Raw genomic sequence first — 19,396 nt, forward strand, 5'->3', positions numbered from 1 at the left:
TAAGTGTTGATAAGATCCTCTCTCAGTCTTCTCTTCTGCGCATTAACAGTTCTAGATATCTCAGCCTTTCCTCATAAGGGAGATCTTCCAGACCTCTAGTCATCTCTGTAGCCCTCTGCAGGACTCTCTCCAGCTTAAGGCAAATTTTGCTGCAAATAGGGGTGGTCTCTGTTGTCTAATGTGAGAGAAGAATGTGACAAGATTGATTTTTTTTCACGACTTCAGAAATGTTATTTTACATTTTTCTTAATTATGTCTTTGTTAATTTTTATTTCAGATTCTCATGTCAGAGCCTGGAAAGCTGAGTCAAAAAGTGAAAGTTTGGCTCCAGGAATACTGGAATATTACTGATCTGGTGGCTATTTCAGTATTTATGATAGGAGCAATACTTCGCCTACAGAACCAGCCTTACATGGGTTATGGAAGAGTAATTTATTGTGTAGATATAATTTTCTGGTACATTAGAGTACTAGATATCTTCGGTGTGAACAAATATCTGGGACCTTACGTCATGATGATTGGAAAGATGGTTAGTAAATTATACAGCAAAGACTGCCATCTCCTTATCACCACAGAAAAACTCTGTGCTGAAAGCAGAACAAAGTGCACTTGATACAAAAGAGAATAGGGATAACGATATATTTTTTTTTTACCATGTTAAGTCTTTTATAAAAATATAGATCTATTATTTCTTTAAATGACTTCTTTTTGCCTTTTAATGTATTTTTATCTCACGAGTATTAGTTAAATTTGGAGATCAATATCAGGAAAATTATCCAGGAAAATGTGTGCTACTTTTCTTGTTCACTTTACAACACTTTGGCAAACAGATACGTTGATGTCACTTTACTAACTGGTGATGATAAGAACATTTGTATGGTCTCTTTGTGCAGATGATTGACATGCTCTACTTTGTGGTCATCATGCTTGTGGTTCTGATGAGTTTTGGAGTAGCACGCCAAGCAATCCTGCACCCAGATGAGGAACCTTCTTGGAGACTAGCTCGGAACATCTTCTATATGCCCTACTGGATGATCTACGGAGAGGTGTTCGCAGACCAGATAGACCGTAAGAGTAGAATTCATAGTAAGATTCTGTTTCCTGTTTATGAGGCAGATGATCAGATCCAAATTAATGTTTGCTTTTAATTTGGAATTAGAGTGTAATTGTCCATTTGAGGGTTTTCCTGTGACAGACTCCAGACACTAATGAATTTTTTGTTCCCCACCTGCATGTCCTGCCTCTAACCAAAAATTCCAGTTCAGTTAACGCTGAGTGTGATATAGTTTGGATTATTTGCCTATCTGAGTGGGTAACAATATTAAATGTTCTCTTTACTTGCAGAGATAAGCAGAGATCATTCTTAAACTTTTTCTTGAACTAATATTTTACTAAGAAACAGTTCCTACCTAAGAAGAAAAAAATGAATACTTTGCACAGGAGTCAAAAATAGATATGATATATAGGTAACATGCTTTTTCATCTCCAACTGGTAGCACAAGCAATGAGAGTCTGCAATTATATTACCATGGATACATGTATCCATTTTCCAGAAATGTTTCAGTTTCACAAATCAATCATGTTTCTCTGTGGAAAAGTAAAAAAATAAAAATAAATCAGCTTGATTAGCTTCAGCTGTGGAAATAGCATTTTATGTACAAAAGCTGCAGTTTGAAAAAAAAAAAAAAAGGTCTGTTTTTGAGGAGATGGACACTGTCACTGCCATGTTACTGATAGTTTTGTGTTAGTGTTTGAAATTTGTACAGTCACACATGCAGCTGGCCCTCTTTAGTGTGCATTATGCACTTTGCACTTTATCTGAAACAGTACAAGCTGCTATTCCAGCACTGTGTATATGCTGTTTCAATGAGCTGCTTATATTCTGAAAAGTGTGCACAGTATATTCTCTACGTTCTTTGTAATGTACATATGCTAGTACAGATGTGGTTTCACCAAGGTAGAAAGAGGGGAATAACTACCTCCCTCCACTTGCTGGTAATGCTTTTCCTAATGCTGTCTTCAGTCTGATTCACTCCATTCAGAAGATGCCCATGATCAACAAGTTAGTGTTATTCATCAGCAACATATTCTTAAACAATAGAGAAGCTGAGCTGAGTTTCTTCGAATACTGTGATTCTTTTTACAATCGCCATTTAGGGGCTGGGGAGCAAGTATCTATACTGCCATCTAAATGAGCTTTAGTGATATTGTACTGTAATGACAGCAGTATCATGACTATTAACGGAAACTCAGCTATTCAACAGAAACAGCTAGTGAACACAAAGCTAAGATGATCCTTAAAATGATAAAATAATAATAAAAATGAGAAATATTTCCTTAATAGCTGAAAGAATGATTTCATGTGGTAACTGAGTTATTTTGTGTTTGTGGTGACTATCAATTTTGTTTAGTTGCCTGAAATATTTTGTGTGTTTAAACGATCATCTGCCATCAGCATTTTGTGGTTTATTTTAATGTCATGAATTTGCTGCCATGTGTAACGTTTGGGGAACACAAAATGAAAAGGAAATTACAATATACCACGCAGTTTTAACAAAGACATTCTTTCTAACTGTATGTCTCTACTGTTTTGACACTTGACTTGTTTATACTTTCTTGGCAGCAAAACTATATTTTCAATCATCTTCTTTGTTGTTTTCTTTTTTTTTTTTTTCCCTATATTATTCTATTGTCTTCTTTCTCTCCTTGCTTCCTTTTTCATTTTGTTCCACTGGAATGCAATTCAGTCTATGCCATGGAAATCAATCGTAAGTCTATCTGGGGAGCTGATTATCTCATTTAGCTGAATATGTTCATTAATCTTTTCACTAGATGCTAGATCTTCACTAGACATTTTAATTATAGGGTTCATTTGATATTCATGTGTGCGTTGTTTTGCTACCAAAATAGTTTCATCTGAAAAGAGGGGGAAAACTATCGTAATATATGTTGCACATCAGAAGTTTTAGTCAAGCTTATGTGATTGCTATGATTTGTTTCTAGTAGACTGCCAGTAAGGTAATCATTTTTTAAAATTATCATGCATGATTGTCACATTATAAATAATTCCCTTCGATTATCTAGATATTGTATTGGTGGCTTTTTTAGCATTACTTTCATTGGTCCACATGAGTAATATTATGATTAATTTGACTTCCCTTTTATACTCTCCTTAAGATAAAATTACGATTGTGAATAATAAAGAAAGTTGGCATAAAAAGATGAGAAACTGAAATTTTCTACTCAAGAACAAGTTAATAAATGCATACAACTTTATGACTTTTTTCAAGGGAAAAAAATAAAGGTTTACCGACTTTTCTTTTTTTTTTTTTAAATCATAAACAATTTCTGTCTGTGTAGCAGTACTTGGTATTCGGGGCAGATTTGCAGCTCTGATCTCCAGGAAGCAACAAGAGCAGGGCTGGCCCTAAGGATAAGAGAGAGCAGGGACCTAGGGTGAGCAATGCCCTCCCCAGGGTGACCCAGTCTCTCAGAGATGGCTGCTGCTAATTGCTAACAAGACAAGGCAAGTAATAATCCAGGGCCTAGCTAGGGAGTTCAGGTTGCAGTGAGAGAAGACAGGGCTGAAACAAAAGAAGGGTTTATCCAGGAGACAAGTATAGGTCCAAAGTCCATCCATGAGAAAAATGTGATGCCTGCACACCTGATGTAGCTTGGGCAAGAACAGATATGCGTAGGGCTTGTAGGTGTAGACCTCAGGAGAAGCTGTTTAGGGTAGTTAGGGCCTACTTAAACACTCAGAGCTCTGATGAAGGCCTGATTCACATTCAGCAATCTTGGACCACTAAATAAATCCGTTTATGTATTTGAAAAGATATGCACACAAGTTTAGTCAGAGATGTTTTTAAAATGCTGTTATGAAATTATACATGTGCACATCAAGATCTTGTTCTATAATGTTACTGTGGAGAAAAAAAAAAGCCATATGAATTTGAAGAGGAAGCTACATTGTGCATTAAACCTTAAGCCATGTAACCATTCACTATTATGTGAAATTATTTTTGCGTGGTGTAGTTAGAAGCAGAATTTGGACTAGAAATTATACATACTTGCCACTGGAAATAAACTGGCAAAATTTATTTGGTTTGGTAGACTTTACATGTGTGTCATCTATAAGTGAGTCTGTTCTCAAGTATCAGGAAATGTAAATACCTTTCCTGTCTTTTCTTCAGCTCCTTGTGGAGACAATCTTTACGATGAGGATGGTAAACGTCTCCCTCCATGCATACCAGGGGCCTGGCTCACTCCTGCTATTATGGCTTGTTACCTCTTGGTAGCAAATATTCTGCTGGTAAACCTGCTGATTGCAGTCTTCAAGTATGTAAATGATCATGCACTAATTTCTTATTGTCAAGATAAAGTTTCAGTGAGAGTCCATCAACAGATTTTGCAAGGGTTTGCATTCACGCTCAAAATTTCTCTATGAACATGACTAGTAAATATTTGGAATACATTGGGAAAGAGCAAAAGAAAATTTGGTACAGATTTGCAGTGATGTGTATGAGAGAATGACTACTTACAATTAGGGTCTAATGGTTACTGACAGGCTTCAAGATTGTTTTGTAAAGATGAAAACTGAATCCACTAAACCTATATATGTGATAGAACTCTTGCAACCACTGGCAAACATGATTCTACCATAGATCTGCAGAATGAAAATCTGAACATCAAAAATATGAGACATTTCCGCTGCATCCATGCATCATCTGGCTTCTTTTCCTTATTTTTCTTCTTACTTTGCTTCTAATTTAGAGAAAAAGAAATGAAAGTCTTGCAGAGTTCCTATATCTCCCAAGAAAGGAGTGTATATTACCTTAAACCAATAGAAAAGATAGGTACATTTTACTAAAATCTATGGCTGCATTTATGGCAGTGCAACCAATGTGCAACTGTGCAAATTCATAGCATTATTCCATAAATCCATGCTTAGAATTCTCTGGAGTAAAATTAAATGCATTTCCACTGCTTGTACTTTCTGCCAACAGTTATATGCAACAGTTATGCCTCATGCATTTCCTATAATGAGCTAGGAACTGGAAAATAAAAATAGGAAAAATTAATACATCTCCTTGCTAGTAAAATTTTCCCAGAACACCTATTGAGAAAAGCAGGTGATTCCATTTTGATTCCCATAGATATGCAGTGTTGCAGGGTTTGCTGGCATAGGTAATGGACAGCACAACCACAAAAATAGTTCATTTTGTGCCCAGAAAGCTACAGCTCACAAAGCCTGTCTTTCATTTGATGTATTTAGCTTAAAAGGTCATGAATTTTAAAGTACCCAAATGCCAGTCACATTGCTAGGGGGAAGGGGAAGCATCTTACAATGGTAACTATTATTGGCTGAAGAGAGGAAGGAATCAGCAGTTTCAGAAGTAGGTCATACTGTTAACTCCTGCTATCCTAGCATGGTTGCAGGGGGGTGAGTTGTAGCTGGGTAATTCTTGCTGTGCAGGAGACATAGAATGAAGTCAGATTGACATTTATCTGTGTAAGTAATCTCATATTCTTAGTCAAAAGAAATTGAGTGATTTGTGCACTCAAGAATTCTCCATTTTTGAAGAAGTGTCTTGTCTGGTTTTGTGAATATTCCAAAGCACAGAAAGTTAGAAAAGAAATAGAAAAGATAAAAAGAGGAAGTGTCAGGATCATCATAGAAATGAACTGTCCTAGCATATTTTAAAATAGCTTGAAAAAAATCATCTAAGACAGAACTTCCAAATTTTCTTAGTTTGCATCTTGTAACATTGAATATTGTTGTCTCCGGATTGAATACAGTTCTCTATTCCTTCGTATTCACTGAATTGCTAATAGATTGTCTCTATAATAAAACTCATTCTGATGTAGAAATGATGAAGCTGTAACTCCCACAAACAACTCCTTTTAAATGAATATCCAATATTTTCAAATTAGAAGTCTGAATGAACAAAGTTTAAGTTTAGGGCATTTTGTAAAAACTTGAGAAGTGTTCTATATAGGTCAAGCTGATTAACATGTTAAAAGAAAAAAAGATGTGACTCTTCTGGGCTTAGCGTGGAAAATATCTTTCATGGATTTAATACTTTGTCAAATATCAAATATGAGTATATATTAATAGAAGTACTTTATAACCAAGCTCCAAAATACTAGTTATCTGATTCATAAATTGTGCACATTTATCTTAACTGACAGCTAAAATGCTTTATGTGGTAGAAGAAAATGAAGAGGACTCTTTTGGGTGGTGCATAGGGGATGTGGTGCACCTGCTTTGCTACCTTCAAAAGAAGTAGTGAAATAATGAGTTTAGTGTAATCATTAGTTTATCAAGTTCAGCTGCATCAACAAAGAGCTGAACCAAGCAAGTTGTGTGGCCTCATGTGGTTATTTAGTGTCTTCTTTTTTCAATGTTGTTCTTGTTAAATGTTAAGTAAACTTAAAGGCCCAATGAAAATTATACCTATTCTCTTTCAGCAATACCTTCTTTGAAGTAAAATCAATATCCAACCAAGTGTGGAAGTTCCAGCGGTACCAGCTGATCATGACATTCCATGACAGACCTGTCCTCCCACCACCAATGATTATCTTCAGCCACCTCTACATAATCATCAAGCGAGTCTGCTGTCGCTGCAAGAAGCGTGAAGGAGACCAGGATGAGCGTGACAGGGGGCTGAGTATGCAGTAAATCTTCTCTGAATAGAGTTTTTTGCACATGATAGCAGAAAGGAGTAGCTTTTCCAATGACAAAATATTAATTTCCTTCACATTTATGGTCCAATGTATTTGCAGAGGAAGCATGGAACAAATTTTATATCAGGTTAACAGCTACTGACCTCTTCCTTAAGTATATGTGATGCTGCACTGCTAATGAACACTTTCTTGACATGGATGACATGGCATCCACATAATCCATTTTCAACATGTGCTTGTGAAGTTCATACACCGGAAGAGGCAAATAGGAATCTGAAAAGAAGAGGCCACAGTATCAAATGTCATCTGTACATTCAACCTTGTGATTGTGAGCAATCTGTGTACCACCACTTTCATTTCTCCATGTTATAGACCTATCTGTCATTTCACAGAACTACAAGGATGTGAGCATTCTACTTCTAACATTCTCTGCAATTATTATTTTTTCATTATGTACCTCACTGAGATAATCAGATGCTCACAATTACTCCTGTATTTCTGCATTTCACAGGAAAAATACCCTGCAATTATTATATGTTTGCACAATATGCTTTTGATTTTAAAAACAGGAAAAAAACTGAGGAAAAAAATGTAAATATAACGGTCCCTACAAATAAAAGGAGACTAATTCAAATCAAGGATAAAATGTCCCAAGAGCTTATGTTTCCCTTGGATTTTCTTTACTCAATTTTAAGTTTTTGAATGTCTTATCCAAAGAATGTCTGGGAAACTGTTATATTAGATTATCTATTGCCTATAACTGGCAAGCTTTATGAGCAATATTTGAATTAAGGAACTATCAAGCTGGTAAAGATTGTCTTACCCTGTAAAATCTGCTCAGTTTGTTCAAAATGTAGCACTACTATTAAAAAGTTGAAAGGTCTGTGAGAAAATACAGCATACTGTGGATGGTCATAGAAGAAGATTACAGTCATAATGCATCACACTGCTTTCAGAACCATGGCCATTTTGGCTAAGTACTCATTTCCTATCTACAAAATCATCTATTCATTTAGCGCAGGAGTGGAATTTGCAGTATCCATCTGTCTGAAATAGCCCACTACATTGGACTTAAACTGACTGACAGATTTTCAGAAAAAGGAAATTAATATTTTTTTTCTTCTGTTTCACAGAGTTATTTCTAAATGATGAAGAGCTAAAAAAGCTGTACGAGTTTGAAGAGCAGTGTGTGGAAGAATACTTTCAGGAAAAAGAGGATGAGCAGCAATCGTCTAATGATGAGCGCATCAGAGTTACCTCTGAAAGGTACCTATTTAAAACAAATTAAAAAACCCCCGACATCGTCTGGAACAATACATTGCTTTTTTGTCCCTCATTATAACCATAGTTCACCTAAAGTACAAATGGTTTCAGACCTTTAAGAAAACCACCACTATTTCAGAATCTTAATCCCAGGTAAATGTCAGTGCAGATGCATCTCTCACAAAATCAAGCTTTTTGTTGCTCCTGATAGCATACCACTAAGGTTTGGGTAGCTTCAGTGTAAGAGCATTTTTGTTCAGAGTTATTTTTTCCATCTCACCCAGCTAAGATCATAGTTATGCTGCTTATCTGCTTGAGCAAAATAGTACATGTTCAGATTCCAGCAGCTAATTCAATCGTAATAAACATGGTAGAGCTTAATAACAAAAGTACTGGGAGTTCTTCACTCATACCTATGATTCAGACTACAGTCCAGCACTCAGAACAGCCAAATTTGAACCTCTGCCAGCAGTCTCTTAGAAGCTTTGAACAAGGTATTGAGCTTTCCTATGTGGACTTCCTCATTTAAAAGACAGGGAATAGTCAAGTGCAAATTATGAAGCTATTCTGAGGACTAGGTGATGTTTGTGTATTGATGTGAAATCAAATAGTTACAATGGCAGCAGCACTTTTGTATCATATCCTTTGGCAGAACTGTTCCCAAAGGCTTTGCCTATTCCAGTAGTAGCTCTAAGTAACTCAGGGGATGAGGTCTCTTATCACCTCCTTGAAATGATGAATAATTCTCCTTATAATGGAAATGGTACATAGTTTAAACATTTTTGCCTTAATCTCCCTCACAGTATTCTTCTTTAATTATGCACCACTCTCTATGTATATATATCTCACTTCCTTTTAACATTTCTAATGAGGTTGTTCCATAAGCCATTTAATTCCCTAACAGATAAATATCTTTCTGTTGAAGGCAAGCAGTAAACACCTTGCAATATTATATGTGGAATTTGAGAACAGAGAAGTAAATGAAATCTGCTGTGTGTCATCAACTCATTTCTATTACACTATCCATGGTAATTTGTCAAAATCCTAGGTATTGTATGAGAGAATAAAGCAGGGTTGGTAAGCCTCATGATTCACTATGATCTTGTAGCCACAAACCAGATTTGCATAATTCTCATGCTGCTTGCTCCAAATGCTTCATCATCTTTTGTGTGCGAGAGCAAAAGAATGTTAATTTAATTTCCACAGTTGATTTAGTACTGCATGTTCTCTAAGTCACATCCTAATGCCTGGCTTTTACATGCATTCTCCTAGTACCATCAAGTCCATTATGAACTAAATGATAAAATAAATAAAGGAAAAGAAAATAAATTCTGTTCCCCTTTGCTCTTATCCTTAATTGGAAGGTATTTCAAAACATAAAGTAATTCTGTAAACAGTAGTGTGTTCTCTTCATACAGCCACAAAACCTGTTTTACAACATGCCTGGATGCTATTTTAAGTCATCCTGTGAACATGCCTTTAGAAGGTATTTTTCATATAATTAATTGGTGCTTCACTGTGAAAGAGGATAACTGAATGTGAAGCAGGTGGCACACTCAGAGAGGAATTTAATAGTAGGCTCTAACAAAGGGCTGCAAGTCTTGTACTGTCCTGGCATGTAAATAAAGGCGAAGTTCAAATAGTCCTCTAAAATAGTGTGAGGAAAGCGCAGGTAAAAGTAAATGCACAAGCACTGTGCTACAAACAGGAACAAGTGATGAGTTATACATAGCACAGATTTCTGCCATTAGAAGAAATTAGTAGCTGGTGCCTGTAATGGGTTACTGCACCATCCCACTGTATGTTTTATGCTTCCTCTTTTACATCCGACAGAGTTGAAAATATGTCAATGAGGCTAGAAGAAGTGAATGAAAGAGAACATTTTATGAAAGCTTCTCTTCAAACGGTTGACCTTCGACTCTCTCAGTTAGAAGAACTATCTGGTCGGATGGTGAATGCTCTTGAGAAGCTGGCAGGTGTTGACAAATCTGAGCTAACGTATACACGATCACGGGCTTCATCTGAATGTGATGCTGCGTATCTCCTAAGGCAAAGCAGTGTCAACAGCTCGGATGGTTACAGCATGTATAGATACCATGTTGGTGGCGATGAGTTAGCATATGATGACAGCACCGCTTCAATGTCGCCAGCTATGGGATCACGTAAAAAAGCCCATTCTGTTGGTACAAAAGAAGATGGAGCAGACCCAAGGATGCTGGTTCCAGAGCACCATACCAGTCTCCATTATACCTCTAGTGCTAATGCAGTGACCCCAGCAGATTGCAGTAGATCTGCATTAGACATTACACAGAATATTTCCAGTCCCCATTCTGGCTCAGGTGGTTTGGGGGATGAAAACCAAGGAATTTTCAAGAAGGATGAAATGGCTCCTCAAAGTTTAAACCAGATGGATGTTATTATGAACAGACAATCAGTACCAAGATCAGATTTTCAAAACACTCAGCTGAAAGTAGAACGGACCAAGTTAGAGGCAACCATCTCTTATCCCTTGGACAAATCTAAAGCAATGCGCTATTTTCCTCCTGAAACATTCGGTGCTTGTCAAACTACTATGATGAAGTCAAGGAGCTTTATATTTGCACAGGGTGGGAAGCTGGTTGGAGGGGTAAACAACTGGACAACAGAATATAGTACCATCATGGATCAGGTGTGCCCTTCTACAATTGAGCAGTGGGCTACAGAGTGGAAGTATGAAGTTGAGCAGCAACTTTCTCAAGAACGTCCTCCAGAATACCCAGGTATTATCTCTGAAGCAGAAAGGCAAGCAGAACAGAAACAGTTACAGATGGACACAGACGATGACAGTGATGTTGGTGAAGCAGGTATTAGTGCCTCTTACGCCTCTATGCCTGCCGCTGTCAGAACTCAGACAGAGAACTTGTTATCAGTAAAGCCAGAAAGGACTTCTGGGTTCCCATCAGTAAGATCAAAGAGTTTGCACAGCCATTCTCGGAAAGCCAAGTCTATAAAGGACAAATTAAACAGACCAGGACATGCTACTAGTGTAACTAACTTAGTAGTAGCATTTGGCAGTGCAACAGAAGAACAGAAAGCTAGACAAGAAAATGCGTCCACAGAAACTGAGTGTTGAAATGGCTTCCAGCCCCTGTTTTTTTATTGACCATCAAAAAAGTAGCATGGCTAATTGAAAAAAAAGATGGATTTTTTAATGAATTTATACAGAATAATGCTGCATACATTTGTTTCTCTTCGTTTTAAACTTATTAGGTGCATGTTCTGCTCTTAAATAAATCCTTGCTTGGTCAAGTGAAAGGGAGATACTCTCTCAGAGGCAGATATAAAAGCAGGCTGGTCTGCAGATGGTGACAGCATTCATCTTTGTTCCATTTCCATTTCCCTTGTAAACTCATTTACTGACAGGGTCTTCATAAAAGCTCTTGAAAGGACAATACAATCATTTAATAATTTAGAAAATATTTTTTCCTCTTTATCAGAAGACTACTTAAACTGCACTAATTTTTAACCAGCCATTGTTTTTATCCTCACGCAGCTGGTTTCTTTGTGGCCATTATGTTTTCAGATCAAAACAAAATTGTTGAATGCATGGAAGAATTATGTAGTCCTATTTCACTTCTTGTTTTGTGCATGCTTCGTGGGCAGTACTTTCAGAAAGGCAGAACCAGCAGCTTCTACCCAATAGAATAATTCTGAGTGGAAAAATACAGTTATGTTTGGAAAAACCTGACCTGGAATGCTATGCATACGCATATTCTTGACCTGTCCTTGAACTTGGCTGACATAGTTTGCTTTCAGGATCATATCTGTCTCAGCCCCAAAGCATTCTGGCAGCCTTAAGCTGTTGAAAAACAGTGATTGTTGTTTCAAAATGTTTAGAGAGATTTTCAGTATTTAAAGTGTAGGGTGATTTTAATAATATGAATCCAAGATCTGCATTAGTGTTTTATATAAACAGGGTAATAACAGAATCCCATGTGGAGAAGGAAACTGTTCTGCCTGCAAAAGAAAAAAACAAGCAGGAAATGCATTCTGATTGGGTGAGATCAGAACATGGCCAATCTGCATTTGAAGTAAATCTACTGTGACAAATTGATCTTTAATTCTGCAATTTCATTATGACAGTGCACAAGGAACTAGAGTTTCTTTGAGTCAATCTAAACAAAAAATAGATTCTATAGATGAGAAGAGGAATTCCATTCCTTGAGTCAATTTCAAAAAGAAATTTCAAATGAAAAAGCCCTCTCTACAGAGCAAGTATTTTCTATCACTCAGCAACCAAAACTGGAAATCCATATTTCTAGTTACAGTTAGCCAGAATGCTTGTCTCAGCAGTAGCATTCCATATGCTAGGTTTTGATAATTTCCTTCCTAATAGTATGATTTTTCATTTGCCTCATTCGTCTCTGTTATGTTTTAGGAATTTTGTATTCCTAAGTATTCAGCCCCTCTCTCTGCAGGGAAAGCATACCATTTAGCAGAAAAGAAAGAAAATAAGTTAAAAATGTGTCATTTGTTCACAGAATACCAGTCAAAAGTTTACACTTAACTCAGTAACAGTCATTTATATGCTATTTTGAAAAGACAAAATTTCTTTCCCCCCCATCAGCTCCTCATTATGTACATTTCAGTACTAATGCTTCTTACAGCACACTGGAATACAGAGATTGATGTAACACTTTAAAATGTATTGATGGCACCAAATTTTTTTATTATTTGTATTATATTTTCATACTCCATCCATAACTACTTTAGAAGTATTGCTACCATGCTGCTTGATCACAGTGACATAGACATTTGGGAAAGTTCAGTTACCATACATTTTTGCCAGCTTGATCTTATGAACGTGTTCACTGGTTTCACTGTTACAGTGTTGACATTTGTTTTTCATGAGGGCTTCTTTTTTTATTCAAGTTTAGGGAATGTGACATTTTATATAAACAGAATGACATTTGAAATTGTTTCACTTCCATGTTTACTTTTGTGTTACCTTTCTATGCAGCTACACAGCTATTTTGTATGCGTGGTTAATATGTCCTCCAATTTGTCAATGCCTTTTTATTGTTTGCCTGCACGCTCACCAGGAACTAATTCATCAACAAACACAAAGGGATGCAGCTATTCAGCACTTTGCTAAACAAGCAGAGTGCATTGTGGACCGCAATACAGTGTGTTGCATGCCTCTTGTTACGTTGTGTTTATAAAATTTGCATTAAATCATGCTTTGTTTGACCAGACATTTTTTAGCATTTGCATTACAAAGTTTCTAAGTGGCATGTAGTTTTCAAACAACATTTTACTGTTGTATTTATTTTCTTCTCTTCTGCAAAACATTTATAAAGAAGTCATATTAAAAAGATATGAAATTAATTCAGTATACCAAACTGACAACTGTAGGGATATAAAAACTCTTCACTTACTGTTTCTTCTTACGCAGCAAATGGGCTGAAAGTTTCTTTTTTACCACTTGCCAGTAATTGTCCATCACATTCTCTATACAGGCTCAGATGTTTCCTGTGCTTTTGCACTGCATGAACTGAAATGGTAACCTCCTTGCCAATAAATGTGAAGTGACTACATTGACGTTGGCAGAGTTATGTTAGACAAATAGCCATATTAAGATTGAAATATGGCTATGTATGTGCACACAGTGCTGATGCTAGATTTGGAGCACACTAAACAGAATATGGTTAACACTTTTGCCTGCCCACCTTCATGCTTTCTTGAACACTTTGTGAAAGATCGCGAGCACAGAATTTGTGTTTCTGAAGAGACATGTTTAACACTGCCTTTTAAGAAGACACTTCCCTCCCCCTACTAAGGATGACTTCACAGCAGTGTCATAGTGAATTGAACTTATATATGTATACTTTTTTAATGATTACTATGTAATCGACCTAAACCGAACCAGGTCAAGCCTAAAGAGGGTGCATTCTGTGTCTGTGTCACTGAGCTAATTTAAGTGAATTCACTGTACGGTATCTTGCAATACTGACGTATCCCTCTTCCCTCAAAGCAAATATTTCAAACACATTAACTAATTGCAATGTAGGCAGGTTCTTAACTGTACCACCTGATTCTAATTATTTCATTTTACATTGCATCATTCTGGGAATATTTTGACTTGGCATTGACTTGGCAAGCCCTATCCTATTGCAGAGTCACCCTTTCCATTTGAAATGCTGGATTTATATACCTGAGAACCAAAAGAGTCAATTTGCCATATCATTTAGTAAAGAATTCAAAGAACAATTGGATTCTCCCCGACATGGTTTCTCCAGATGGCTTCTTTAGACCCTTTCCTATGTTCTAGGCATGGTGAGATGTATGTCAGTCTTTTTTTAAAAAAAGTATCTGTGAGGCCTTGTCCGAAAACAAGACAGTAAGGATGTCAAAAGAATTGTTTCATAAGATGTACAAGATCCACAAGATCTGTAATGGGTGCTCTGGACAGTAAATCCACGAAGTTGCTCCTGAAAATTTGTCATGGCAGAGGTAAGTTTTCAAACAGTGACAGCAGCACCTGGACACATTACTGGGATTCTATCTGGTAATGTCATTGTCAGCTTATAACTTCTGCACACTGCTAATTGCATTCATGTTATACTCCAAAACACGTGATAAGCAAAAAGGAGGCATACCTTATATGCAAAATAATGAAATTATTGTTAGTGTAATGGAAATTTTAACAGTCTAATGTACTAATTGTTATTAGTCCAGATCTAATTGTTATGGGGGAAAAGGAAAAGCAAGAATAAAGGAAAAGAGAGATGAAAGGAGAGAAAAGAATCCTACTACACTACTGCAGGGGAAAGAAAAAAAAAAACAGTAAGGTAAAAATCATATATACACGTGCTTCCTACTATCTGCCCCTTTTTCTTAGATGTTTTCCTCACGTTTCCACTGATCTTATGGGTCTTAAGAGTCACTGGCAATGAAAGTAGAAAGGAAATATTGCGAGCTGTCAGCACTCGGTGCATTGCCCATCTTTACTAGCGTGTGTGTGATGTTGATGGTGTCTTTTTCCTTACTCTTTGTTTGCTTTTGTAGGAGCATTTTTATGTTTGCTAACAAACTGAACAGCTTGGGTTTTCTTCACTGGCCTGTAAGTCCACGTTATGCCTGAAATTTCTTCTCATTCTAAACATTGCTTTCACAGATGAACAAGCCAAGGCACAGCTCCAGGCAGGTTGAGACAAGTTCAGATAAAGCAATCCTGACAAGCTTCAGGCCTTGCAAGGTCAGCATAACGCTTGTGGCTTGTTACTGACAGAGACAATACTCTATAAACTGGGCTGTGAGGCTACCTTAGACCAGAAGGCACTTCCCTCTCTACAGCCATTGCAGATAAATGCTCCACTGCATGCAGTGGTCACCTGAGCTGATATTATTGTTGATCTTAATAACCCAGTGAGACCCAGCATCAAGCAGAAAGGTAAACAAATGTAAGGCTCAGCCTGACTGGGCTACTGAATGCTCATTTCTTGCAGTGTCAGACCCAGAGAGGTTGGGCAATCAAAAATCAATAGGCACCAGTAGTTTGGATTCCATGCTGACAAACTGCAGACTTTAGAATAATTCCCTTAAAACTGCAGTCTTTTACTTCATTCAACTTTGAGCCTAATCCACAGAAACAGAACTTGATAGTGTAAAATGGTACTTTATGGTTGATGTCCTGCATTTTTACGTAAGGTAAGCCTTCATAACAGGCTTTAAATAAATTAGTGTTTGCATTTGTTCAGCCAAAGCAGTTAAGAGCTTGGTGTTAAAGGAACTCCATAATTCCATCTTCCTGCTCCTCCTTTGTCTCTACAGCACTAAAACCTCTGTGAAACTGCAGCACTTCATCCTCCCTGATTCTAGACGTCAGCATTTCTCTTTTTTTGCACTAACTGGATTGCTGTGCTTAGCAAGCTATTACCTCATCAGTCTGACAGACTTCAAACATTACTGGGAATTAAAATTGGACTGTAGTTTAGAAACACTGTTAATCTGAGAGTCATTATCACATTACCTATGTTAAATAGTGCAAGCCAAAGTGGCACATTGTACCAATTAATAGCTCCAAATATCTCCAGGCAAGAAATACATACATAGTGACTAACAAGAAAAATATCTTTATACAACACAGCAAAGTTCAACATCATTAAACCCCCACACTTGAGAATACTACCTCCACTTTACAGATATGCCTTTAAAAGTAGGTGGGATTTTTTTGTGTGTGTGTTTCTTTTTTTCCTTCTGGGATACTTCAAGAAACTAAAACCTTTGCATAGTTTTTATACATTTTGCATATCCTGGCCAAGAGTATCAAAGTTGCTGCTTCGTGTAAATAACATTTAACAAATTCTTCTGTTTAATCTTCATCAAAGACACCCAGAAAGAGATTTTTTAGACTGCTTAAGAAATTTAAATTAAGACATAAAGGTTATTTTCCACAGCAGTTAATATGGACCTGTAAGGCTGTTGTCCTCACAAGTCTCCGACAAAAGTTCCACGTTTCTGACTCCAAGTTATGGCAAATTGAGTGTGCAGACTATTGAGTGAAAAAGCAAGGAGATGTCCAGGTGAAGTAATAAACTGCAATGTTTTCAATTAAATATACAATAAACTTTCATCAACAAATCCCTGATTTTGCAGACTTGCCACATATTTGCTGTAGCTCTGGCCACATTGCTAAGCTGTGAAATCACACAACGTGTACATCTCTGTGTCCTGGAGTGCAAATCAATAGTTGAACTATTCTTCATGCTATGAAACCCTTAAGTTACCACAGAAATACAGGCCTGGAAGAGGCGGATCATCAGCACTATAGTGAGTTCAGCACTGCCGCGATAGCATCAGTGGCAGATGGTGGTCTAACCTGTTCTTGAACATGTCTAATGAAAGCCATTCTGTAATCTGCTGAGATCAAAAAGGATTGTTATGAAAGTCTGTTCTTATTTAACCCTAGACCTCCAGCATTGCACAAACCAAAGTACTTCCCTAACCACAGAGCTGATTTGTGAGGTTTTACTAGAACTTTCAGGAAGATACCTAAACTGATGTGCAGTTAATACACCACGTTATAACCACAGCCATAGGTAAGCAGAAAAATATCTTAGATATCTCACTGTTACAAGTAATTTGCACTGTATATGAGGCTTCAGAAAACTGCCACTCAGCATGTGGGATCTGGTACCACCAGGAAAGCTGGCCAAACTGGTCTGGGGTGGCCATGACAGTGGAAAAGTGTAAGTGTCCTGGACAATCTAGCACATGGGAGTTAACTTAATGTTTAAGCAACAAAAATAACTGCACTGCATCAAAAATGCTGTTTTTAAAAAAATTGTTGGAATAAAAATGGACAGTTGCAGCCTTTTCAGATCCACTGACTTTGTTCCCTAGGTAGCTGCCCTCCTTTCTTTCAGGACTGCTTTGATAAGATGAAACTATTTTCAGAAACCACTGGTCTAGCAGAACTGTTTGAAAACAGTGAGCAAGTGAGGTAAGGCAGAATGGTTGGAGGTGGGCAGACAGTGGAGTGAATTGCCAAAAGGTGGCAGGGAGGGGATTCAGTGGACTTCCTTGTCTGTCCTGCCTGCCTGCCTCACGTGCCCTGCCCTACCTGCCTTGCCTGTCTGCTGTGCTTGGCTCTGCCTGTCTTACCTCTTCTTAACTGCCCTGTCTGCTTGTATCCTACTGCAAGTTGAGACAGAATTAACTTGCTCCTCCAAAATACTCACTTCTGTAAAATCAGTGTTCTCCTCCCACTAGCATAAAACTTTTCCAGTGACAACTTGTGATCAGTTCCAACAATAACCCTCACAAATCTTGTGATCTTATGTTTACAGAGAGCTTTACTGAGTTTGCATTTTCAGAACAGCACTGCCATTCGAACGTCCGTCCAGTCCTTCTTTGAAATGCTCATTCCCTCGAGTAAAACTGCCTTCGCAGCCACTTCTTAGAAGGCATCTAAGGCATGCAGAAATGATCTTGTAATTCTAATTTGATAATAATAATTGACAGATTTAATCACACTGGCAAATTTGTTATATGTAATTTTAAGCCCAGCTGATTTGGACTTTCTCCCTTCCTCTCCCCCTTGCTTTTCTCCTACCCTTTTCCTGATTTTAATTTTCTTTCAACAGTGTTCTGAATAACAAAAAACTTGCAAGAATAAAGATGAGGACAAGTCCCTGCAGGCTTGCTCACTTATCAAATATCCAAGGGATTTAGCTTATGAAAGGGGATCAGTCACCAGCAAGAGGGGAGGTATAGCTTGCTCTCACTGTCAGGCATTCATCATTGAACGAATAGCAGATTCTGTAGCACAGCACATCGAAAACAGAAAGGAGCTGAGCCCAGTACCACACAGATTAAACAGTGCCATTTACACAACGATTTTTCAACGTAAAATATAAACCTTACATGTAGAAGTAGAGGATACAATGAAGGGAATTGTCCACTAACACTGTACGGATGGGATGCTTGGGCAAAGAGCTGCACTTGTTCTAAAAAAGTACTGGATAGGTTTGTGTTAATCTTCTCTGCCTGAAAGTCCAAGCATAGTAAATGGTTATGGAGGGCCTTGCTGGTGTTCTGCCCTGGGCTGCTGCACAGCTCTAAATGCATGCACGTATTTCCTTCCTCAACCTAGGCAGGTGTTGGTGGTTCATTCCCCACCTCACTGTTCAAGCAAACCTCTCCCCATTGGTGGGGCCTTGCATTTTAGTCAGAGCATCTGAATGATGCCCTAAAGTCTGTTCTTTCACTGAACACATAACACTGTGTGATGTGTTTCCTGTTAACTGCAGCAAGGGAAGACCTTGATCTTGTGATGGATGCTGGGTGCTGCGTGTGTCATTTTGTGCCTAAAAATGTCTCTGTTCTTTTGGAGTCTTCTAATTCTTCACTGTCTTTATGTTGTGGTGATGTTAAAATACTATTATACTGCAGCAGGCCTTTACTGATATCTTAAATGTGGGCTGTTAAGAGACAAATTGCAAAAAACAAAAACAACAACAACAAAAAACCAATGAAAAACTCCCCACCATTTTTAATAAAGTGAGGCTACAGTGCCCACATACTGTACTGATGATTATTTTGGCACATCCTGGCCTCCATGGCCCTATCCCATGAGCCTTGCTGTGACCTGTGTCTAACTCATAGCCAGCCCACAGATCCCCAGCTCCTTCATTCCAGTGCACTGGCTGCAGGGCAGTGCCAGCAGGTGCACCTAATTAAAGGGCATTCTGTGGTTGAAGATGTGCACCTGCTTTCTCCAGCTATTCACAAGTTTAATGTGATGAGCAAAAGACGCCTGTGGCAGCAAGCCAGGGCAGCACCAAGATGTGCTTAACATTCCATAGCCACAATGCGATATACTTTGTGTGGAAGGTGGCAGTAAGATGAACTTGGTAGTACTAGTTTATTCATGCTGAAGTTAGATTTTAAAGCTAATTGTCTG

The 19,396-nt window shown here is 37.7% G+C and overlaps 1 protein-coding gene and 1 long non-coding RNA gene across 3 annotated transcripts in view; one reads left to right on the forward strand and one right to left on the reverse strand.

Annotated features, from left to right (window-relative positions):
- TRPM1 (transient receptor potential cation channel subfamily M member 1) overlaps window positions 1-17,541 on the forward strand; it is a 93,718-nt gene extending 76,177 nt beyond the window's left edge. Inside the window, exons 24-29 of the mRNA XM_090148762.1 lie at window positions 278-529; window positions 894-1,086; window positions 4,194-4,338; window positions 6,472-6,671; window positions 7,821-7,953; window positions 9,784-17,541. Of these exons, the coding sequence (XP_090004888.1) occupies window positions 278-529; window positions 894-1,086; window positions 4,194-4,338; window positions 6,472-6,671; window positions 7,821-7,953; window positions 9,784-11,062 (2,202 nt within the window). The 3' untranslated portion in view covers window positions 11,063-17,541. The remainder of the gene's footprint in view (window positions 1-277; window positions 530-893; window positions 1,087-4,193; window positions 4,339-6,471; window positions 6,672-7,820; window positions 7,954-9,783) is intronic.
- Window positions 1-19,396, reverse strand: part of LOC149916248 (uncharacterized) — a 40,800-nt gene that overhangs the window by 19,397 nt on the left and 2,007 nt on the right. For both annotated transcript variants that reach the window (XR_016470322.1, XR_016470323.1), the window contains exons 3-4: window positions 6,831-6,960; window positions 6,478-6,624 (exon numbers count right to left, since the gene is read on the reverse strand). This is a non-coding gene — a long non-coding RNA (uncharacterized LOC149916248). The remainder of the gene's footprint in view (window positions 1-6,477; window positions 6,625-6,830; window positions 6,961-19,396) is intronic.

Source organism: Phasianus colchicus, chromosome 12, assembly GCF_987193195.1.
Source record: "Phasianus colchicus chromosome 12, bPhaCol1.hap1.1, whole genome shotgun sequence".
Lineage (NCBI taxonomy): Eukaryota > Metazoa > Chordata > Aves > Galliformes > Phasianidae > Phasianus > Phasianus colchicus.